General features: G+C 38.8%; 1 protein-coding gene across 5 annotated transcripts in view; it reads left to right on the top strand.

The window, feature by feature from the left end:
* NELL2 (neural EGFL like 2) overlaps positions 1-25747 on the top strand; it is a 414049-nt gene that overhangs the window by 45794 nt on the left and 342508 nt on the right. For 3 of the 5 annotated variants that reach the window (XM_046012522.1, XM_046012521.1, XM_046012520.1), the window contains 2 exons: positions 24617-24702; positions 25143-25271. In XM_046012522.1, coding sequence (XP_045868478.1) covers positions 24648-24702; positions 25143-25271 — 184 coding nt within the window. In that variant the 5' untranslated portion in view covers positions 24617-24647. Of the gene's footprint in view, positions 1-23760; positions 23910-24057; positions 24219-24616; positions 24703-25142; positions 25272-25747 lie in introns of those variants that run through there. The other 2 variants (XM_046012524.1, XM_046012523.1) reach the window with 2 other exon arrangements.

Genomic DNA, 25747 nt, shown 5'->3' with positions numbered 1-25747 from the left:
GCTTTTAGTCTAGTGGGAAAGGAAAACTTTTACTATACAGCATCCTGACCACAGGAAGAAAAAAATTGTCATGGAAATAAGAAATATTTATTTATTAATTTATGGAAATAAATTTCAAAAAGAACCAGTAACAGAACAACTTAAAAATTAAGAATTAACAAAATTCAACAATTAACAAGAATTAACAATAATAATTATATAAAAGACTTTGGCTCTTAAGGGACATGATCCTGATGAACCTGAGCTCCATCAGTGGCAGTGGCTGAGCTGAGAGCAGAGGGCCCCTTACCAGAATGTCCTAGAGGAAGAATGCATATTGTATATGGATCACCTTTTCTAGCAACTTCTTTTTTATTTTTTAAAGTAGGCTCTGGGGCACCTGGGTGACTTAGTTGCTTGAGAGTCTGACTCTTGATTTTGGCTCAGGTCAGGATCTCAGTGTTGTGAGATCGAGCCCCACATCAGGTTCTGGGCTCAGCATGGAGTCTGCTTGAGATTCTTCCTTACCCTCACCCTCTGTCCCTCCCCCTGTTCTCTCTCTTCAAAATAAGTAAAGTAAAAAAATCTTTTTAAAAATCGGGACACCTGGGTGACTCAGTGAGTTAAGCCTCTGCCTTCGGCTCAGGTCATGATCTCAGGGTCCTGGGATCCAGCCTTACATCGGGCTCTCTGCTCAGCAGGGAGCCTGCTCCCCGCCCACCCACCGCCTGCCTCTCTGTCTACTTGTGATCTATCTCTCTCTGTCAAATAAATAAGTGAAATCTTAAAAAATAAAAAAATTAAAAAAAATGAGGAGGGGCGCCTGGGTGGCTCAGTGGATTAAAGCCTCTGCCTTCTGCTTGGGTTGTGATCCCAGGGTCCTGGGATCGAGCCCCACATTGGGCTCTCTGCTCAGCGGGGAGCCTGCTTCCTCCTCTCCTTCTCCCTGCCTCTCTGCCTACTGGTGATGTCTGTCTGTCAAATTAAAAATAAATAAATAAATAAATAAATAAATAAATAAATGATTTAAAAAAATGAAATAAAGGAGGTATCACACCCAGCGTGGAGCCCAACAAGGAGCCCAATGAAGGCTTGAACTCACAAACCTGAAATCAAGACCTGAGCTGAGATCAAGTATCAGATACTTAACTGACCAAGCCACTCATGCACTCTGTTTTTTGGCAAAATTTGAAAGAAACAGCCGGGTGGTTGAGACATTCAGCTCTGGAGTCACACCACCTGTGTTTGAATCCCAGCTCTCCTACTATCAGCTGTATGATCCTGGTGAAGATATTTAAGTTCTCTGTGTCTCAGTTTCCTCTCCTGTAATATGGGTACCTCATAGGACTAATATGAGAATTAGTGACTTGATTCTCTCAACGATGTCTGACATGTAGTAAGCACTCAATAACAATAGTTATTACCTTTTTCTGCCGGGGAAAAATGAGGTCTTAAATTGAATAGAAGCACAGAAAATAAAATTACCATTTTGAATGCCCTAATTTTGTCAATTAAAATAACACATCATCTTCGAAATGAAACAGGATGCAAGAGTAGTCAAGCTAAAGGCGGGGGGAAATAATTTGATGTGTGGATAAAGAGAATAGAAAAGCAAAAAGTTGAAAAATATACCTGAAATGTTGGCAAAACAGTTGTAAGTCACAGTGATACAATTTGCTGTGTAAGAGGGAGGAAACTAAAGGCAATGGGGAAAAAATGAAATGAAAAAAGAATGTGTATGCTTTATCCTAAGTTGGAGGCATTTTGAGTCTTGTGTACAATCAATAACAACCTGAAGTACTTAGATAAATAACAAGTGAAAAAAGGTTGTCAATTTCTTTTCATTGCTAAAAAAATATGTTACAAAACAGCTGTGGATTTTACACAGGAGGTTTTGCTAAGAAATTTAGGTCTCCATAAAAAATCATTTGTTGAACCCATTTTGAATGTATAGTAGTGAGAAAAGAAGCTGGCTTTTGTCATATCTCAGCAACTAGATAGAATGTTCTCTAGAAGTTAATGAGGAGATTTTGCTTGCCCTAGAGGATTATGTCCTCTTGATCAATAGTTTGCATACTTTGACTGAAGCAAATTCTAATAGTAGCTATCATTTATCAAATGCTTACTCTATGCCAGATACATACTAGGTGCATTTTTTTAAAAGATTTTATTTATTTATTTGACAGACAGAGATCACAAGTAGGCAGGGGGTGGGGAGCAGAGAGCCCAATGTGGGGCTTGATCCCAGGACCCTGGGATCATGACCTGAGCCAAAGGCCGAGGCTTTAACCCACTGAGCCACCCAGGCGCCCCGACTAGGTGCATTTTTACACCCTTATTCTCATCTTCAACAAATATTTCTTGACATCTACAGTGTGCCAAGCACTGTTAAGATATTAAGAATAAAGCAGTGAATAAAGTCATGAAAATGGAGCTTTATATCGTGGAGTGAGGCAACATTGACAATAAACAAGTAAATACATCATAAATATAAATTAAGGAAGAGGATAGGACGTGCTGGGTATGTACATTGGGGGGTGTTGCAGTTGACAGGGTGACGTTGGGACGCAGCTGTGTGGGAGAAGTGTATTCCAGGCAGAGAAAACTGGATAAGTGATGTTCCTGAGGCAAGAACATGCTGGGCTGCTTCCAGGAGCACCCAAGCAGTGTTGGAGAGAGTGAGTGGGGAGAGAGAAAGATTTTGTCAGAGAGGGATAGGTTGGGCCTGGGTAACATTTCATGTAGCTGTTTGTGAAAGTCCAAGGGGGTGGTGCATCATTCTTGGACGATCTAAAGACAGTAGTTATATTTCTATTCTTTAAAATTGTATTTATTTATTTATTTTTAAGATTTTATTTATTTATTTGACAGACCGAGCGAGTAGGAAAGTAGCAGTGGAAGTGGCAGAGGGAGAGGGAGAAGCAGCGCCCCCCGCACTGAGCAGGGACCCCAGTGCGGGGCTCAATCCCAGGACCCTGGGATCATGACCTGAGCCGAAGGCAGACACTTAACTGACTGAGCCACCCAGGTGGCCTCTTTATTTTTTAAGTAGACTCTAGGCCCAACATGGAGCTTGAATTCACAACCCTGAGATCAAGAGTCACATGCTCTCCTGACTAAACCCCCCTAAGCACCCCGGCAGTTATATTTTTAGATTAGTCTGGGACGGTTCATAAGGGCTCTTTTGCCAAGTGTACCTGGACCCTGGCTGAGATTTGCTGATCTGAGGCACAGAGTGTGGTACTCATCATCGTGGATCTCTACAAAGACCTGTGGAGTAAATGAATACATTAAGACAATGAGTCTGACAAGCTAGTTTTGAAATTAATGAGTTGTGTGATTTTGAACAAATCACTCAACTTGTCTTTGCCTTAGTGTGCAACCTGAGAACTTTTCAAGCTTTCTTATTCTGTGATTGGACGTGACGGTCTGTCTTCCTAGCCTTCCCCCTTAGCGCTGTGAATGTTAAGAGTCAGCCTTCATGGGGAAGGGACAAGGATGGCCCCAGCACCCCAGCACCTACTCACACATTTATTTTCCTGCTCACTCAGCAGCTCTGTCTTCGGTTTGCGTTCTCAGCTCCAGCCTTTGGGCGAGAGAGTAAAGCTGGAAATAGAGGCTGGCCCTGGCATGGTGACAGAAGTCTTGAGGCATTTCTTCCTGTCAGAAGATGCTATGTGTGCGTAGATACTTGGGCTGAGCTCACGCTGATCCTGGGTCCCTGCCAGACTCTGAAGATACTCACATAAACTTATCTTTGCTCTCAAGCCATGTGTTTGGGAAACTTGGTCTGGATTTTCTTCCATCTAGCAAGTACATGTTCATCGAAAAGAAGATTCCAATGTCAGTCGCTAAGAACTAGCAAGAATTATGTGATGAGTCAGGAAAGATTTTGAATTCTTATGTCTTGAGGCCTGAATTTAATAAGTTTTCTTTAAGGTATGGGCTACGTGGGTGGGCCTTTGAGGGGGAAAAAAAAAGGAATGATTTTTGATGATAGCAAGTGGCAGAATCAAATAAAATCTTCCTTTGAAAATGGAATTTTTAATGACTTCTATATTTACCATTTCTGGTTGTGGGTGAAGGGAGAAATCTGATATAAGTTAAACTGGTGTCATTAATAATATGCTGGCCTTTAGCCCTTCTGGGGTGTGTTACTTTGTCCCTTAATGCTCAACAAAGCCCTGCCTTTTAATAGAAAACTGTAAGTAACGCCAGAAGCCGCAGACTGACTGGGTCCACATGGATGCTTCATTCTGTTTAGATGAACATTAAGTATTGCAGTGTCTTGGCAAAGGCAGCCAGTACTCACTGTGCTTGTCCATTGGCATTTAAAAATAAGGGCTGTGCGGTGGGATAAGTTTTTAAACCAATGACTCATAGCTCTTGGAGACTGATAGCATTTGATAAGCCAGTAAGTCAGTGCTGGGCTCAGAACACTACCCACATATTTTAACCAAGGCTCACAAACTACCAGTGCTATTTAATTAACCATATTCTCATTTCCTGTTTTCCTTTCCTTGGTTATTCCTGTGGACTGATTTTAACTAGCATTATTTTGCATATGGTAACTGAATAATTAAGGGTAATGATAGAAACAGGCTAACCCTGGTATGGCATAGTTTCTTACAACAACAGGACGACAACAGGAAGAACTAGGATTTATTTACTATGCAGCAATTTTTGAAGTGGACTTGACCCTCTCCAGTGCTGGGCTAGATAGGCCTTAGTTATGCTATCCTGATAACTGGGGCAAGGAGATTGTGTTTAGCTCAGGAAAGAAGTGGGACAGAGCCTTGACCCAGAGCTCCTGAGCAGGTTCCAAGCTTGTATCTTTCACCATGCTGTCTCTAAAACTGTTTGAAACAACACTTGTCTTATTTTTCTTAGAGAGTTTCAGTTGAGGTGTGAGTAGTTTAAACTGTGTAGAGAATATAAAGAATGTTGACTGAAAGCTAACCTCCTCTCATGTCCCCAGTGGGCATCTCTTTTACCTTCCACTGTCACAAGTGAGTTAGAGTGTACTTTGGAAGGAAAGGCACCTTGGCTATATAAATTCTCTTTTCCCACTTACATTTGTTTTTTCATACCATTCCCCTTTTGAGATATTGCTGCTTTTTTCTAATCTTTTTGCTTTTATACTTTTTCTTTTTGCTGTTTATTGTTACCAATCTCCCTTTATCTTTGTGCCCCGCTTAGTCCAGTTCTACTTTCAGAATCATTGTATTATTTTCTGTGGTCATATTGTTTCAGTAAAACCTCACAAATAAGGTCTTGAAGGGCTAGGTCTTTCAAGTTACATGTGGTCTAAGGAAGATGTCTGAGTGTGTGGTTGGTTAAATAAATCTGAGCTGCTCTGCCTTGAGCCCTGGAATAGAAACCAAGATATTCTGATGATTGTTAATGTAAAATGAAAAGAACAAGAAATGAATCCAGAATAACTCTGTCATCATCCGAGGCTTTGTGACAGCATGTGAAAGGAGCATATTGTCACATTGTTAGTAGTTCAATGTGCTTCAGCGCTAAGCCGTGTTCCATTGCAGGAATTTATCACAATTCATGTACCCATTTTTTAGTCTGTAGACATTTGGGCTGTTTCTACATTTGTTTAAAATAAATAAAGCTACGATAAACATTCAGAAATGGGTCTTTTGGAGACAATCTGTTTTTATTTTTCCAGAACAAATACCTAGGAGCGAATATTTCACTTTATAAGAAGCTTCTAAACAGCTTTCCAAAGGACCTGTACCATTTTGATTCCCTCCAGCAAAAAATGAGAACTCATGTCACTTTGCATCTTACTGGCATGTGGAACTGTCAGCCTTTTTAATTTTAGCCATCCTAATAGGTCTGTATCTCACTGTGAGTTTTTAAAAAATTTATTTTAGAGAAAGAGAGAGAGAGGGAGTGTGAGCAGGGGGAGGGCAGAGGGAGAAGGAAAGGGAGACAATCTCAAGCAGATTCTGTGCAGAGTCTGTTGTGGGGTTTGATCCCATGACCAAGAGATTGCGACATGGGCCTAAACCAAGAGTCAGATGCTCAACCCACTGAGCCAGCCAGGTGCTGCTGCCACTGTGGTTTTAATTTGTTTTTTCCTAATGAGCACTGATGTTGGGGCATTTTTCATGTGCTTTTTTGCCATCTATGTATCTCTTTTTGGCAAAGTGCCTATTTAAATATTTTCCTTGTTTTCTTTTTAACTGAATTTGTTTTTTGTCTCACTAAAGTATAAGAATTCTTTATATAATCTCAATACAATTCCTTTATTGCAAATATTTTCTCCTTTATTTTTTTAAATTTTCTTGTCTTCTAAAAATCTAGTTTTAAATTTTGAAGTATCAGTTATCAGTTTTTTTCTATTAATTTTTGTGCTTTCTTGGTGCCTTTTTTTTTTTTTTCTTGGTGCCTTTCTTAAGAAACTTTTGCCTAGGGCACCTGGGTGGCTCAGTGGGTTAAGGCCTCTGCCTTCGGCTCAGGTCGTGATCTCAGGGTCCTGGGATTGAGCCCCGCATCAGGCTCTCTGCTCAGCAGGGAGCCTGCGTCCCCCTCTCTCTCTCTGCCTGCCTGTCTGCCTGCTTGTGATCTCTGTCTGTCACATAAATAAATAAAATCTTCTAAAAAAAAAAAAAAAAGAAACTTTTGCCTAACCCAAGTCAGAAAGATTTTCATGTATGTTTTCCTCTAAAACTATAAAACCCTTGCCTTATGATCCATTTCAGGTTAATTCTTAAATATGGTGCAAGATAAGTGTTATGAATAAGGATTCTCTCCCTCTCTTACTTCTTCCCTCATTTTTCCCCTCCCTCATCTTTTTTGCTTTCTTTCCATATGAATGTTCAATTGTTCAAGTATTATTGTTAAAAAATGATCATTTTTCAGGGTGCCTGGCTGGCTCAGTCTGAAGAGCATGTAACTCTTGATCTTGGGGTTGTGAGTTTGAGCTCCTTGTTGGGTATAGAGATTACTTAAATAAGAAAACTTTAAAAAATTATCATTTTTCTAGATGAATAGATAAAGAAGATGTGGAATATATATATATACACACATACATATAATGTACATATACATTATAAGCTCTAAATCCATCCATGTTGTTGCAAATGGCAAGATTTCATTCTCTTTTATGTCCAACTAATATTCCATTGTATACATATATATATGTTTACATATATAAGTCAGAAATCTTTTTTTTTTTAAAGATTTTATTTATTTATTTGACAGAGAGAGATCACAGGTAGATAGAGAGGCAGGCAGAGAGAGAGAGAGAGGTAAGCAGGCTCCCTGCTGAGCAGAGAGCCCGATGCGGGACTCGATCCCAGGACCTGAGATCATGACCTGAGCCGAAGGCAGCGGCCTAACCCACTGAGCCACCCAGGCGCCCCATAAGTCAGAAATCTTGCCATTTGCAACAACATGGATGGATTTAGAGCTTATAATGCTAAGTGAAAATAGTTAGCCAGAGAAAGACAAATACCATATGATATCAATCATATGTATAATTTAAGGAACAAATGGACAAAGAAAAACCAAAAAACAGACTCTTCACTGTAGAGAACAAACTGATAGTTACCAGAGGGCTGGTGGGTAAGGTAATGAGTGAAACAGGTGATGGGAATTAAGAGTACACTTATGATGAACACTGAGTAATATAAAGAATTATAGAATCACTATATTGTACACTCAAAACTAATATGGGGGAGAAGTTGGCAGGGTATTAAGGGGAGTCGGAGCTTGCCTCATCCCTCGGACACGGCTAGATCAACATTAAATCATTTTGAACAACTAGGAAATCAATCTGAGGATTATGAAAACAAGCTGCACAATTGGAGGCAGAAAATGTGGCAGATGCAAGGTTAGGAGATGTGAATATTGGGAGAGGAAAGCCGTGGTGCTGTGAAGGGGAGTGAGCACTTTTTGTGAAGGAAAGTCAGGGAGAGAGGGAAAGAGCAGGAGAGAGAGCAGTGCATAGGGTTTGCACAGTATGCCCCAGTGTGGGGATCCCCTGAGATGCAAAGGAAGAGAGTGAGTACATTTGGAAGAAGGTATGTTGCCTCTCCAAGGACAAAAGGCATGCCAAAGCTCCTCTTAGCAGGCACTCAACAACAGGGGACACAGGCATACAAGGAGGGCAGACAACCTGGTCGCAGCTTTTCGTTGTATGTCTCAATAGACTCCAGCCACTGTGGGACTGCTTTTCTGGGACAGAACGATGCTGGGTGCACCTCGAGGCTCTCCTTTGGGGGAGGGGAATGGATCCTCACTGTACCAGGCACTTTAAGATTTGGAGTTTTGAATCTAGCTGCTGGCCAGAGATAAAACACAGTGAGATCTGTGGCACCAGGGTACTGTTGGTCCAGACACAGATAGGTTGAGAGCAGGGATCTGAGGAAGGCCTGGGACACAGGAAAGGAGCTTGTTTGCTTTACTGTGAGGGCCTTCTAAACAGCCGTGGCAGGAAAGTCCCCTACCCAGGGATGAGAGGGCAGGATGATGCCATCTTCCACTCCCCTGCCCATCAGCACAGTCAGACTTGGAAGAGAAACACAGTGCCTTCAGTGGAGGCTGGAGTCACTCACAACAAACCCCGCCTCCCTGCAGCCAACAGGGGCATTTTTACAAGGGCAGGTCAGACTGAGCTAACAGGCCCCCTGCATGTACCAAGTCTGCTTATCACAGAGTGCTCCAAAGTGTCACCTTCAGTTCCAGTGCAAATAGGACCAGGCTTTCTTTCTTTCTTTTTCTTTAATTTTTAAAATTTTTTGAACTTTTAACTTTTATGTGTGTGTGTGTGTGTGTGTGTGTGTATAATTTATTTATTTTTTTGGTATCAGGCTTATAATTTTTTTTTTTTCATTTGATGGTTGGTTTGTTTCCTTTTCTCATTTTTTGGATCACTCTTCTTCTTCTTCTTGCTATTCTTTTTTCCTTCTATCTTATTCTTTGGAATCAGGCTTCTAGTTTTTTATTTGTCTTTTTAAAAAATTTTTAAAAGATTTTTATTTATTTGACACAGAGAGACAGCCAGAGAGGAAACACAAGCAGGGGGAGTGGGAGAGGGAGAAGTAGATTCCCTGCTGAGCAGGGAGCCTGATGTGGGGATCAATCCCAGGACCCTGAGATCATGACTCAAGCCGAAGGCAGACACCTAATGACTGAGCCACCCAGGCACCACATTTTGTCTTTTTGTTTACTTTTTGGGTTCTTTTTCCTTTTTTCTTAGATCAGGCTTGCCTTTTTTTTTTTTTTTTTTAAATCAGGCTTATCTTAAATCAAGGCACACCTAGTTAAAAGTCCAACACTCCCCACTGCAAGCAAGGAAGAACTCTGTAGAGGACTGTGCAATGGGAAAGAGTAGTGAAACACAACAGCAGAGTGCATACAATCATACACCAGAAACACTTCTTGAAACACCAGGCCCTGGACAGTATATGACCTCTTAATATAGTATTACTCTCAGGAACAGGAAAAATAACAAACCTCCATAATATGTAAAAGTCAGAAACCTAGACATAATGACAAGATGGAGGCATTCTTCCCAAAAGAAAGATTAAGAAATCACAGCCAGTGATTTGCTCAAAGCAGATATAAGCAATATATCTGAACAAGAATTTAGAACAATAGTCATAAGAATACTAGCTGGGCTTCAAAGAAGGATAGAAGACACCAGAGAAACCCTGGCTGCAGAGTTAAAAGACCTAAAAACTAGTCAGGCTGAAATTAAAAATGCTACAATTGAAATGCAAAACCAACTAGGTGTAATCACAAGGAGAATGGAAGAAGCAGAGGAGAGAATAGGTGATATAGAAGATAAAATTATAGAAAATAAGGTGAAAAGAAGAGGGAAAGAAAACTATTAGATCACGAATATAGACTTAGGGAAATCAGCGATTCCACATAGAGCAATAATATCCATATCATAGGAGTCCCAGAAGAAGAGCAGGAAAATGGGACAGAAGGTTTATTTAGACAAATTATAGTTGAGAACTTCCCTAATCTGGGAAAGGAAACAGACATTCAAGTCCAAGAGGCACAGAGAATTTACCCTCAAAATCAACAAAATAGGTCAAAAACAAAAGATATCATAGTGAAACTTGCAAAATAACAAAGATAAAGAGAGAATTCTGAAAGCAGCTAGGGACAAAGGTCCTTAACCTACAGGAGTAGACACAGAGGGCTATCCGCAGACCTGTCCATAGAAACGTGATAGGCCAGTAAGGAGTAGCATGATATATTCAGTGTGCTAAATGGGAAAAACATGCATGCAAGAATACTTTTTCCAGCAAGGCTATCATTCAGAATAGAAGGAGAGATAAAGAGTTTCCCAAACAAGCAAAAACTAAAGAAGTTTGTGAATACTAAACCAGTGCTGCAGGATATATTAAAGGGAGCCCTTTGCACAGGAAAGAGAGAGTAAAAACAACAAAACCTAGAAAGGAACAGAGACAATCTATAGGAACATTAACTTTATAGATAATACAATGGCACTAAATTCATCTCTATCAATAATTACTCTGAATGTAAAAGGACTCATAAAGACATAGAGTGTCAGAATGGATAAAAAAAATAAGACCCATTGGTATACTGCTTACAAGAGACTCATTTTAAACCCAAAGACTGGTTGGGTTTTTCCAGATTGAAAGTAAAGGGCGTGGAAAACCATCTATCATGCTAATGGACATCAAAAGAAAGCTGGACTAGCCATATTTATATCAGATAAACCAGAGTTTAAACCAAAGGCTATAAAAAGAGATGAAGAAGGACACTTAATATTAAAATAACTGGGTTTAACCAACAAGAAGATCTAAGAATTATAAATATTTATGCCCCCAGCTTCAGAGCAGCCAAATGTAAGAATCAATTAATAACAAATAAAAAAACCCTCATTGATAATAATACAATGATAGTAGGAGACTTTAACACCCCACTCACAGCAATGGACAGATCTTCTAAGCAGGTCAACAAGTAAACAAGGGCTTTGATGAAACACTGTATCCGATGGACTTAACAGGTATATTCAGAGCATTTCATCCTAAAACAGCAGAATACACACTGTTTTCACGTGCAATGAAACATTCTCCAGAATAGATTGCATATTGGGACACAGATCAGGCTTTAACAAGTGCAAAAAGATCAAAATCACACCATGCATATTTTCAGACCACAACACTATGAAGCTTGAAGTCAACCACAAGAAAAAATTTGGAAAGACCACAAGTATACAGAGGGCAAAGAACATCCTATTAGAGAATGAATGGATTGGGATTTCTGGGTGGCTCAGTCTGTTAAATGGGAACCCTGAGCTTTCAGCTCAGGTCATGATTCCAGGGTCCTGGGATTAAGTCCCACATGGGCTCCTTGCTCAGCAGAGAGCTTGCTTCTCCCTCTGTCTGCTGCTTCCCCACCCCTCATGTCCTTTCTCTCTCTGACAAATCAATAAATAAAATATCTAAAAAAAATGGGTGAGTTAACCTGTAAATTAAAGAAGATATTAAAAAAGTACATGGAATCATATGAAAATGAAACCCAGTGGTCCAAAACCTTTGGGATGCAGCAAAGGTGGTCATAAGAGGTAAGTATATAGCAATATAGGCCTTCCTCAAGAAGCAAGAAAGTCTCAAATATACAACTTAACCTTACACCTAAAGAACAGAAAATAAGCCTAAAACTAACAGAAGGAGGGAAATAATAAAGATTAAAGCAAAAATCAATGATATAGAAATGCAAAACAACCCAGTAGAACAGATCAACAAAACTAGGAGCTTACTCTTTGAAAGCATTAATAAGATTGATAAACCCTCGGCCAAACTTATCAAAAAGAAAAGAGAAAGGACCCAAATAAAATCATGTGTGAAAGAGGAGAGATCACAACCAACACTACAGAAATACAAACTATAATGAGAGAATATTATGAGCAGTTGTCTGCCAACAAATTAGGCAATCTGGAAGAAACAGATAAATTCCTAGAAACATATAAACTACCAAAACTGAAACAAGAAGAAATAAGAAATCTGAACAGCAAAGAAATTGAATCAGTAGTCAAAAACCTCCCAACATTCAAGAGTCCAGATGGCTTCTCATGGGAATTCTATCAAGCATTTAAGTAGAATTAATGCATGTTCTTCTGAAACTGTTCCAAAAAATAGAAGGGGAAGGGAAAGTTCCAAACCCATTCTATGAGCCCAGAATGACTTTGATCCCAAAATCAGACAAGACTTCACTAAAAAGGAGAATTATAGACCAACATCCCTAATGAACATAGATGCAGAAATTCTCAACAAGATATTAGCTTATTGGATCCAACAATGTATTAAAAGTCTTATTCATCATGACCAAGTGAGATTTATTCCTGGACTGCAAGATTGGTTCAATGTATGCAATCAATCAACTGATACACCATTTTAATAAAAGAAAGCACAAGAACCATATGATCCTCTCAATAGTTGAAAAAATATTTGACAAATGTAGCATGCTTTCTGAATAAAAACCCTCAAGAAAGTACAGATAGAAGGGATATACCTCAACATCATAATGACCATGTGCAAAGACCCACAGCTAATAATCATCCCCAATAGGGAAAAACTGAGATCTTTTCCTTTAAGGTCAGGAATATGACAGGAATGTCCACTCCCACCACTGTGGTTCAACAACATAATACCTGGCCTCAGCAATCAGACAACCAAAAGAAGTAATAGGCATCCAAATCAACAAGGAGAACTTAAGCTTTCACTCTTTCCAGAACACCTGATACTCAACGAAGAAATCTTAGGAGACTCCACCAAAAATTGCTAGAACTGATACATGATTACAACAAAGTTGCTGGATGTAAAATCAACATACAGGAATCTGTTGCATTTCTGTATGAATAATAAAGCAACAGAAAGAGAATTTAAGGAATCGATCCCATTTACAATCACACAAAAACCATTTGATACCTAGAGATAAACCTGACCAAAAGAGTTCTGACCAAAAAATCTCTACTTCTGAAAACTGTAGAACACTTATGAAAGAAATTGAGGAAGACACAAAGAAATGGAAAAACATTCCATGCTCATGGATTGAAAGAACGAATATTGTTAAAATGTCAATGGCAAAGCAATCCACACATTCAATGCAAGCCTGTTCAAAATAGCACCAGCATTTTTCATGTAACTAGAAGAACCAATTCTAAAATTCATATAGAACCACCAAAGAGCCCAAATAACCAAAGCAATTTTTAAAAATATAAACAAAGTGGGAGGCATCACAATTCCAGACTTCAAGCTCTATTACAAAGTTATAATCATCAAGACAGTAGGTACTGGCATGAAAACAGATACATAGATTAATGGAACAGAATAGAGAACCCAGAAATGGATGCACAAATATATGGTCAACTAATCTTTGACAAAACATCAAAGAATATCAGGTGGAAAAAAAAGAAAGTCTCTTCAACAAATGATGTTGGGAAAACCGGAGAGTGACTTGCAGAATGAAACTGGACCACTTTCTTACACCATACACAAAAATAAATTCAAAATGGATAAAAGACCTAAATGTGAGACAGGAACTCACCAAAATCCTAGAGGAGAAAATAAGCAACAACCTCTGACCTCGGCTACAGCAACTTCTTACTAGATGTGTCTCTGGAGGCAAAGGAAACAAAAGCAAAAATGAACTATTGGGACTTCATCAAGATAAAAAGCTTCTGCACAGCCAAGGAAACAATCAATAATACTGAAAGGTAGCCTACAGAATGAAAGAAGATATTTGCAAATGACATATATGATAAAGGGCTAGTGTCCAGAATCATTAAAGAATTCATCAAATCAACACTCCAAAGTAAATAATCCAGTTAAGAAATGGGCAGAAGACATGAACAGACTTTTCTCCAAAGAAGACATACAAATGGCTTACAGACACATGAAGAAATACTCAACATCATTCATCATCAGGGAAGTACATATCAAAACCACAGTGAAATACCACCTCACACCTGTCAGAATGGCTAAAATGAACAACTCAGGAAACAACACATGTTGGTGAGGATGTGGAGAAAGGGAAAATCTTTTGCATTGTTTGTGGGAGGGCAAACTGTGTACAGCCACTCTTGAAAAAGCATGGAGGTTCTTGAAGAAGTTAAGAATAGAGCTACCTTTCCATCCAGGTATTGCACTACTAGGCATTTATCCAGTGGATACAAAAGTGCTGATTTGAAGGGGGCACACACGTGCCAATATTTATAGCAGTACTATCAGCAATAGCTAAATTATGGAAAGAGCCCAAATGTCCATTGATTCATGAATGGATAAAGAAGAAGTGTCTACACAAGGAAATATTACTCAGCCATCAAGAGGAATGAAATCTTGACATGTGGAATGAAGTGGATGGAACTAGAGTGTATTATGCTAAGTGAAATGTCAGTCAAAGAAAGACAAATATATAATTTCACTCATATATGGACTTTCAGAAACAAAACAGATAAACACAGGGGAAGGGAAGAATAAATAAAATAATATGAAAAATAGAGAGGGAGGGAAACCATAAAAGACTCTTAATTACAGAGAACAAACTGAAGGTTGCTAGAGGGGAGGAAGGTGGGAAGGATGCGCTAAATGGGTGATGGGCGTTAAGGAGGGGACTTGTAGAGATGAACACCAGGTGTTATATATAAGTGATGAATCACTAAATTCTACTCATGAAACCAATACTACACTATATGTTAACTAATTTAAATTTAAATTAAAAAAGAAATTAATATAACATAAGTTATACTGGAATTAGAATCTAAAAAAGGTATCAATTATTCATTGAAATATCTGTGCCTTCATAAAAAATCAGTTAAGCATACCTGTGAGTCTATTCCTATACTCCTTTGTTTATTCCACTAATTTTTATTAGGATGTCCTCATCCTAATAACATAGTCTTGATCTATGATGTATCTTTTAGTATATTCTTATTCTTATACTCTTATACTTAAAGTCAGATGGCATTAATCCTCTAGTTTTTCTCTTTCTCAATTATTTTTGGCTTTTCTATTTTCTTTGCCTTTCCATATAAGTTTTAGAATCAGCTTATCAATTGCTACCAAGTAGACTACTGGGATTTTGAGTGGGATTGTCTTAAATTTTTAGATCTATATGAATATAATTGATACCGTAACATTAAATCTTCTTATTGATTACCATGATGAATCTTTTCATACCTTTAGGTCTTTAATCTCATTCAGCAATGTTCTGTAATTCCCAGTGTTAAATCTTCTCTATAGTTAGATTTCTCTATATGCATTTTTTTCTTTTAATGCTATTATAAATGGTATTGTTTTTTATTTACATTTTCAGTGATTCCTTGCAACCATATTACATATAATTTATTTCTATATGTTGACCTTGTATTCAATAACATTGCTAAACTCACTATTCTAATAGGTTTTTCAAAGATGCTTTGGGGGTGTTTAAATGTAGATGACCAAAATGTCTAGGGAAAAAAATATTATCTTGGGGTGCCTGGGTATCTCAGTTGTTAAGCATCTGCCTTTGGCTCCAGTCATGATCCTGGGGTCCTAGGATCAGGCCCTGCATCAGGCTCCCTGCTCAGTGGGAGCCTGCTTCTCCCTCTCCAACTTTCCCTGTTTGTATTCCCTTTCTCACCCCCACTCTGTCAAGTAAATAAATAAAGTCTTCAAAAAAATTATTATCTCTTCGTTTCCAAACTGAATGGTTTTTGCTTTTTCTTGGCTCATTTCACTGATTGGAAACTCCAGTGGTGTTTTGTTGTTAAGGCAGAATATATATATTTTTATTTATTTATTTTTTATTTATTTTTTAAGATTTTATTTATTTGACAGACAGAGATCACAAGTAGGCAGAGAGGCAGGTAGAGAGAGAGAGGGAAGCAGGCTCCCTGCTGAGCAGAGAGCCCAATGTGGGGTTCGATCCCAGGACGCCAGCTGGGATCATGACCTGGGCCGAAGGCAGAGGCTTTAACCCACTGAGCCACCCAGGTGCCCCAAGGCAGAATATTTTTAAATGTCCTTTATTAAATTGAGCAAATCCCCTTCTATTTTTACTTCACAGTGAGTTATTTATTTTATTATCAATAGTTGAATTTTATCTAATGTTTTTCTTGTATCAATTAATATGATCATGTAATTTATCTTTTTTAGATTGTAAAATGGTAGATTACATTGATCTTTAAAATGTTGACTCAACTATACATTTCTGGAAAGGACCCTACTTTGTTATTGTTTGTTGTTGTTTTTATATATTGTTGGATTTGATTTACTAATATTTTTTTGAGGATTTTGCATGTATGTTCAAAAGATATATTTTGTGTCCATGTTCAAAAGATACATGTTGTGTCTATGTTCTAATTTTCTTTTTTTGGTTTGTTTTTGTTTTTCATTGTCTTTGTCTAGTTTTTATATTAGTAATGCTAGTCTTATGAAAAGAAGTGGGAATCATTCCCTCCTCTTCTGTTTTCTGGAAGATTTGTTTATGCTTGATGTTATTTCTTCTTTAAATGTTTGGTGGAATTTGGAATTGAAATTATCTGGGACTAGAGATTTCCATTGACTGCAAGAGAGGAGTATAAGAAGTTCCTAACTATAATTGTGGATTTGTCAGTTGCTTCCTCCAGTTCTGTCACCATTTCTTTAAGGCAAATGCTTCATGTATTTTAAAGTTTGCTATTATGAGCAGACACACTTAGGATTGTTATGTCTTCTTTGCCAATTGATCCTTTTAGTATTCTATAATGTACCTCTTTTTCCATGGTAGTTTTCTTTGCTCTCAAGTTTACTCTTTTTTTTTATATTAATATAACCATTCCAACTTTCTTTTGATAGATGTTTGCATAGTATACTTTTTCTTAATTCTTTTACCTTAAATTTACCACAGTATATTTGAAGTGAATTTTTTAATAGCATATAGTTAGGTTATATTTTTTGAGTCCATTCTGACAATTTTGGTCTTTTCGTTGTTGTGTTTAGACCACTTACATTTAATGCCGTTATTGGTATTGGATTTTGGTCTACCATTTTATTATTTCTTTTGTCTGTATTCCTTCTATTTCTCTCTTAACCCTTTCCTTCCTCTTTCAAGTTATTTGAATATTTTTTAGTATTCTGTTTTATCTTTTGTATCTTTAACTGGATCTTGTATAGTTAAAGTTTTAAGTTAGTGTTTTTTAAGTTAGTGTTCTAGAGAATAAACTATACATACTTACCTATTCACTGTCTCCTTCGAGTTCATATGCTACCACTTCAATTAGAATGTAGAAAATTTATCACCATATTGGTTCATTTATCCTCATCTCTTTATGTTGTGGTTGTTTTATATATTAATAAACATACTTTTAAACCCATCTAGACAATTTAAAAATATTTCTTTCGGTCACTATGATAGCCAGAAGAATGGCTCCTCAAAGATATCTACGCCCTAATCCCTAGAACCTGTGACTCTATTCCCTTACCTGACAAAAGAACTTTGTACAAGTAATTAAGGTTAAGGGCCTTTGTTGAGGTCCTAGATTATCCTAGATTATCCAGATGACCTTAGTGTCATCATGTAAGTGCTTAAAAGCTTGAGGACCTTTCTAAACTGTAATCAAAGAAACAGAGGATACACTGTCAGGAAGACTTAGACTGCTGTTGCTGGCTTTAAACATAGAAGGGGGGTAATGAGCCAGGGAATGCAGACACTTTTTAGAAGCTGAGAAAGGGTTTTCCCAGAGCCTTCAGAAAGGAATACAGTGTTATTGACACTTTGAGTTTAGCCCAATGAGACCAGTGTCTGATTTATGACCTACAGAACTATAAGACAATATATTTGTGTTATTTTAAGCAGCTAAGTTTATGATAATTTGTTATACCAACAATAGAAAGCTAATACAAGCATCAAACATATTTTATAGGACTCAAAAGAAGAACAGTCTATTATGTTTATTGAGATATTTACCATTTTTGTTGCCATTTCTTCATTCCTGATATGCTAGTTGTCTTTCTGTTATCATTTCTCTTTTGTTTGAAGAACTTCCTGTAGCAGTTCTTTCAAAGTAGGTTGCTGATAACCAGTTCTTTTAAATTTCCTTTATCTGAGAATATTTTTCCTTCATCTTTAGTTCTGAAAGTATTTTCATCAGATACAGAATTCCAGAATGTCTTTATTCTTTGAGTACTTTTAAAAATGTTGTTCCTGGAGCGCCTGGGTGTCTCAGTGGGTTAAGCCTCTGCCTTCAGCTCAGGTCATGATCTCAGGGTCCTGGGATTGATCCCCGAGTCAGGCTCTTTGCTCAGTGGGGAGCCTGCTTTCCCCCTTTTCTCTGCCTGCTGCTCTGCCTACTTGTGATCTCTCTCTCTTCTCTCTCTGTCAAATAAATAAATAAAATCTTAAAAAAAAAATGTTGTTCCCCTCCATCTGGCCTTTGTGGTTTCTGATAAAACTGAATTAATTCAAGTTGTTGCTTCCCTATAAAGTGTCCTTTTTCTCTGGTTGCTTTAAATATTTTTTTTCTTTGTGATAGTTTTATTTTTTATTGTTTTCAGCAGTTTGATTATGATATGGCTGGTCATGGGTTCCTTTGAATTTATCCTCTTTGGGATTTACTGAGTTCCTTGAAACCATAAGTTCATGTCTTTTGACACATTCAAGAAGTCTTAAGGCATTTTTTCTTTTCTTTTTTTTTTGAAATTTTATTTAAATTTTAGTTAAGATACAGTGCAATAGTGGTTTCAGGAATAGAATTCAGTGATTCATCACTTATGTACAATACTCAGTGTTCATCACAACAAGTGCCTTTTTTAACATCCATCACCTATCTAGCCCATCCCCCACTCATTTCCCTCCATCAACTCTCAGTTTGTTCTCTATCATTAAGAGTCCTTTATGGCTTGTTTCCCTCTCCTTTTTTTCTTTCCCTCCTTCCCATATGTTATGTTTTCTTTCTTAAATTCCACGTATGAGTGAAATCATATAGTATTTGTCTTTCTCTGATTGACTTATTTCATTTAGCATAATACATTCTAGTTCCATCCATATCATTGCAAATGGCAAGATTTCGTTCTTTTTGATGGCTGAGTGATATTCCATTCCATAATATAGACATGCCACATCTTCTTTATCTGTTCATCAGTTGATGGGTATTTAAGTTCTCTCCATAGTTTACCTATTATTGATATGCTGTTAAGCCATTATTTCTGGAAACTCTTTTTGGACTGAACTCTTTTCTCTTGGGATTCTGAAGACAAGTTTCTTTTGGTATTGTCTCACAGATTTCTGCTATTATATTAATTAAATTTTTTTCCCTCTGTTGTTCAGATTAGATAATTTCAATTGATCTATCAGACTCACTCTTTCCTCTATCATCTCTAGTACTAACTCATTTTAATGAATTTTAAATATTGAGTTTTTATGCTTTCCAGTTCTAAAATCTTGACTTTTATTTATTTGATGCCACTTCTCATTTGTTTCAAGAGTATTTGCCCTTTTTTTTGGAGCATTTTTATAATAGCTTCTTTAATGTCTTTTAAAAATTATTCCAAGTCTATCATCTTGACATCAGTGTTTGTTGATTGTGTTTTTCTGATTTAAGTTGCAGTTTCCCTGTTTTTTTTTTCATATGCCAAATAATTTCAGATTATATCCTGAACATTTTAATATTATGAGACTCTGAATCTTAAGTACTTTTTTTTTAAAAGCAGACAAGTGAGTCAGTAGGATTTAGACTGCAAATTCAAATTTTCACTAGCTTTTTTTTTTTTTTTTTTTGGTGTGGTTTCAAAGACTTTGTGGGATATTCAGATTTATCCTCTGTGTGTACCACTCAGAGGCAGTCTGACTCTGATGGTGGTTTATTCTTAGAAGTACTTGCTGCCAGTATGGTAGTACTTCAGACTCTGCTCTTTCTCAATTTGCCTGCTGCTGTTTAATTATCAGAGTCCTCAAATACTCCATGCATTCTGTCTAGATTCTATAGCTTTCAGAGGGAGAGGGGAGGGTGAAGTGTGCTTGTTCTATCTTACCCAGAATTAGTCTCCTATCCTTCAACTTTTGAAAGTTTTTTATTTGTTTCTTAAATATTTCCTATAACTTTGTCTGCTTCCTTTCTGTCTAGGCTCTTATTCCATATCTCTAAGTAGTTGTGTGTTGGATCTTCTAATTCTAATATTCGTGTTTTTTTTCACGTGTTCCATCTTCTTATCATTCTTGTCCATTCTCAATAACATTCTCAGATCTCATTTTTTGTTCTAAGTTTTTTTATTTGTTCACTAATTTTCAGTTCTGTTTTATCTGTTGCTTTTTATAGCCAATAGCTTTTAAATATATTTTATTTCCAGAAGTTCCATTTTAATTCTTTTGAAATCTGCTTGATCTTTTCTCATCCAATTCTGTTCTTTCATTTTTTGTATTCCTTTACAAAAAATTATTAATCATTCAACATACTTATTTTGTACTTTCTATCACATTTTTATAATATTCTGAGTTCATGAGACACTAATGTTCTTTTTCTGTGTGTGTGCCTCCTGGCTGTTTCTCATGGTACTTTATTTCAGTGTTGTTCTTATTGTTATATTGTGATCTTATGCTTATCAGAAACTTTCCTCTTATATGCTAGAGGTTATGGAGGGTCCCTTAATAGAAGTTTTACATTTTCTTCTTCAGGAGACTCTGTGGGATTTATTCTAATTTCTGACTGTAGAATTCCTACACCAGTGGGAGTGTAATTTTGGACTGTGTATCTGCAAGTGGCAAGGCTTAAGAATTGACATTTATTATAGATGACTTTATTTTCCATCTGTGGTCATGTGCAGCTGGAAGGCAATTTTGTCACTTCATAGACCAATGTACAAAAATTTCAAAGTTTCTTTTTACATACAGTATAATCCTTTAAAGCTTCCTATTTTTATCAGAGAGACCAGTAATATCTTCACCTCTTCTGGCTTTGCCCATAATTCATTGTTTCCAGTTCTTGTGTGGATGTTAAAATCCTACCCCGTTGTCTTGGGTCCCCTATTAAGTCTGAAATCCTACGTCCTACCCTCTCCCAATCATTGCATTTGCTACTCCGTTCTCTGCCAATCTCCAGCTACCTTTTTTCTCATAGCATCTGAGAATTTTCTTTCTTCTTATGAATAAAAATGATATTAAATATTTCATTTGGCTTTGTGATATGTACATGGTAGAAGGGAATCTTCTCAGGGTCAGTAGAATCTTCCATTTTGACTGAACTTTTCATTATGTGGTTAGTATTTACATTAATTTTCTGTGAATGCTGATCACAAAGTTAGGGGATTAAAACAGCACAAATTTATTATTTTATAGTTCTGTAGTTCACAAGTCTAAAATGGATCTCAGTGAGCTAAAATTAGGGTATTGGCAGTGTTCTGTTCCTTTCTGAAGGATGTAGAGGAGAATCCTTTTTCTTGTACTTTCTAGCTTCTCAAGGCTGCCCACCCACATACCTTGGCTCATAGCCCTTCTATATATTTCCATCATCATAGGCAGCAACAGCAAAACAAATTCTTCTCATTTTATGCTACTCTAAACTTCTCTTCTGCTGTCCTCTTGCACATATGAGGACCTTTGTGATTATATTGACCACATCCAAACAATCCAGGGTAATCTCCCTATTTTAAGGTCACCTGAATGGAAATCTTAATCCCTTCTTCAAGTCCCTTTGCCATGTAAGGTAACATTCACAAGTTCTAGCAATAGGACATGTATTTTTGGAGGATGGGAAAGGGCATTTTGATTTCTACCACAATGACTATAAGCAAACATTTTAACATTTTCTGAAGGAAGTTTCAGTGTATGCAGATTTAATATAAATGACAACCACAACATAAATGGATGAGGATAAACAGACCAATACGTTGGTAAAGTTTCTACATCCCAATGTAGAAATGGTAACCTATAGACTTGAGAATAGATGGTGAGAAGTTAAGTATGTATATTTTATTCCCTAGAGCATCAATTTAAGAAACTACACAAAAAGATATAATTATAAGACATATAGATACTATTGAATATTAAAAATACTGGCTTTTAGTTATAGAAACCAGGATGCTATTAATTATTCTAAAAAGCACAGGAAATTCTTAATAAAGAAGTATCCAACTTCAAAAATGTCCAAGCTCTAAAGTTGAGAACCTTGCCCAGGCCCTAGCTAATACAACTTGCATTTCTTACAGTTTTCCAAAACTTTATACTTTAGTTTTATAGAAATAACTTTCTCTCTCTCTTTCTGTGGTCATATTTTAATGGTTTCCATAACTTTAGTTAGGTCACATAATTACAGTAGCAGGTTAAACTGCAATAATTTGGGGGGACAAAATACCACTCTTCTGGAGGGAACATAAGTGCGTGTGTTGTGTGTGGGGGGGAACTAGAGACAAGCTTACTAACCACCAGCCTTCAGCATGTAATAGGTGAGCATCAGCGAGATCGAAGAGTACTGATTCTGTGATTTGGTTGAGTATCTGTAGGTTTGGAGAACTTCTATATGTAAATATGTATGTATATGTATATTTACTTTCCCTTCTTATCTTATCTTCCAGTAGAATTTTAAATAATAAGATTATTTAAAATTTATTTCATGTAACTTTTGTATTTCGTGTAACTTTTATTTCATGTAACTTATTACAATCCAATATTTTGGATGTACAGCTATAGAAAGATCTTTAATTTCCTGATGAATAATTTCCTTCAAATTAATTCAGTTCAACTAGATTAATTTTATTTTGTTTTGCAAACTTAGGAAATTTCATACAACAACATTTCATGAAGTACTGGAATATTTCTTTCTTAAAGTTTGCAAAATCCCAAGTAGAATTAAGTGGAAATTTTGATAGTGACAATTAAAAATTAAACTGAAAAAGTTCCCTGATTCTGATTTTTTTGCTTAAAAAATCCAACAGTAGAGCTAAAAATGCCCCCCTCACCCCATTATAGTATAATATAGTACATATTTCTCTGCTGGAGACTCAGACTCCATTTTGGTAACTAGCTGTGTAGGATCCTGTTAAAGAATTCAGAATCTACTTGTTCGGATGAAAAGTTAAGATACTCAATTGATTTTTGGAGCAATTAACATTTTAATCACTTTTGAAACCCTTACTTTTCAATATGGGCTTTGAATGTCATTATTCAAAATTTACCTCAAAATTTTAGGGCTGTGTTGAAAAATATTATGTGCAATTGACTTTAAGTGTATTTTCTCCTGTTGAGAATTAGATCTTAGATGTCCTCACTGTTATGGTCCCAGAGTTAGAATGGTGGGTAGAGCCTGCTTGAGTGTGTGTGGTCAACAACAGGGTAGCTCTTCTATCTTGCCCAAGCTCTGCCTTCTGCTTATTTCTCTCCTTTCTCTTTTCCTTCCTTCCTTCCATCCATCCATCCTTCCATCCATCCATCCATCCATCCACCCATTTATCTACCTACCGATCATCTATCTCTTTTTGGTGTAGCAGGCACGCTGGCTCTGGTGCCCTTGTCTCCTGCTGTGTGCGTGTCCTGGAGAACCAGAGCTCGGTTTTCCGTGTTGTGTGGCAGGGGGCGCGCGAGGTCCCGGAGCTGTCCAGCAGTTCCAGTATAAGTTCTCCCCTGCGCGCTCCGCGCTAGTGAAGCTCTCCAGCGCCCCGCCCCGGGCAGGGAACCTCTCCCTTAGGGCTGCCCGGGCTTCCCAGGCTCGCCACCCGCCTCTGCCAGTCTCTCTCTACTTAGTCCAGCCCCACCTTGAGAGTCTAGCTTGCTTTGGGCGGCCCTCCTCCGCATGCCCCGGCGAAGGAGTTCCCTTTGCAGTCCCCGGGGCTGCTTCGGAGCCCAGCGCACGATTGTACGCCGGCTTCCCTCCTTTGCCTAAAGGGCGGGCGAGCGCGTCTCCTAGCCTCGCCTTCTGCGACTGGGTGGTCCTTTCTCTCCGACGGCCTTTCAGGACACGCGCCCGAAATCAGGGGGTGAAGGCAAAGACCGCCCATCAACTTAGCACCTTGAATTTAGATCTTTGGATCCTGAAAGGAGGTTGGCGTTGCCCGAGTCAGCGAGTGAGGGAGGAAGGAGGGCGGGGCTGCAGCAGCCCCCGGGCTAGCTGGACCGGCTCCGAGCAGGGGCTGTAGTGGGACGCCGAGTGCCGGGCCTCGCCCTCGGCGGTCCCTCCCTGTCCTTCCTCTCCCCGCCTCCCCGGGCCTGCCCCTCCCGCTCCGGGGGAGCCGTCTCTCCACCGCGCGTCTCCGGCGCTCTCTCCATTGTCTCTGCCTTTACAACAGGTTCGCGCGGCAGGGGAAGACGGGCGGGTGCGGGGCCGCCCCACCCCCGTCTTTCTTGGGGCCGCCTCCCTTCCTCTGGGTGTGCTTGCCTTCGGCTGCTTTTATTCAGCTCCAGAGCTAATTCCCCCGCGGAGCAGCCCCCGAGCGAGCCCGACCCCTCCCTCTGGGCACCTCCGGCTCTGCCCGCGCTGCCGCCTCGGCTCTGCGTGTGGGAATGATGTGCGCATTGGAGGGTCTAAGTTCTTCACGTGCCTGGGGGGTCCTCCCATTTTTTTCTTAGGCAACCAAATCGTATTAATCCTACTAATCAGTAAATGCGAGGAAGAGGCAGGAGGCACAAACGCTATTTTCCCGCTCGATTCCGAGAACCTCTTCGATTTTTATTTTTATTTTTAAAGACAGAGACGATGGACTGAGCAGATCCACACCATGGAGTCTCGGGTCTTACTGAGAACATTCTGTTTGATCTTCGGTCTCGGAGCAGGTGAGTGGCCCAGAGCTGGGGCCGGGGAACCCATGGCCCTCGCCTCGGGGCAGCAGGAGCTGGTTGGGGACGCCTTGCTTTTCCTGCACCCGAAGTAGGTCTAGAGTAGGAAGCTTGGAGTAGAGGGTGGGTTTGGATTTGGATTTTTCTGTGCTTGCCTTGGAGACGTCAGGGCCGGTCACACCCCTAGTCCAGGGTCTGAGAGCCGAGGGGGAACTTTGCACGGAGAGGGGTTTAAAGTAGGTCAGGGAAATGGGACTGGGTGCTCCGCTATTTAGAGCTTGGCTGCTGATTTCAGGTAAGGCTCTGCGCGGTGGAGGAGGGAGTCGACTCCCTAGTCAGTTCCCAATACTGTCTCCAAGACACCGGTCTTTGATGCCCTGGAGGAAGAGGTTTGTATTTTGATGGAGCTTTTTCTTTCTCCCCCACCCTCCCACCAGTCTGGGGACTTGGTGTGGACCCCTCCCTACAGATTGACATCTTAACTGAGTTAGAACTTGGGGAGTCCACGACTGGAGTGCGCCAGGTCCCCGGACTGCATAATGGGACGAAAGCCTTTCTCTTTCAAGGTATGGAGCGCGTGCTGAGTCCCCAATGCAGTTTCAGTTCGGATAATCCCGGAGGGAGTTGGCCTCAACAGCTCCTCCTAACTTCAGTATTGCCTCATGGATGGCAGTATCTGGAGCTGAGATTTGGAGGGGTTAATGTGACACACACACACACACACACACACACCTACCATCTTTTTTTAAGTGGTTGTTTTTCTCCCCTCCCGCCCTCTCCTCCTTACTTTGTACTCTTGCCAGTTCTAATGGATAGTTCCTTAATTACTGTACAGAAACTCCGATGGCAGATGGTTGATTTTAGAGTCTGGGGAACAATGAATTATAGCACAAATGCCTCGTTTGGGTGAAATTGATTAAGGTAGAAAATAGGATAGCTTAATCTTAGTTAAGACATGGCTCTCTGAAAGTTTCAGGTACAGTGGTGCCTGGTTGGGAGGAATTTCTTTATGTGGAGTAGCTTTCTGGAAAAATGAATCGCT

Source organism: Meles meles, chromosome 7 (assembly GCF_922984935.1).
Source record: "Meles meles chromosome 7, mMelMel3.1 paternal haplotype, whole genome shotgun sequence".
NCBI lineage: Eukaryota > Metazoa > Chordata > Mammalia > Carnivora > Mustelidae > Meles > Meles meles.
The sequence above is the reverse complement of the archived record's forward strand: the minus strand, read 5'-3'. Positions and strand labels throughout refer to the sequence as shown.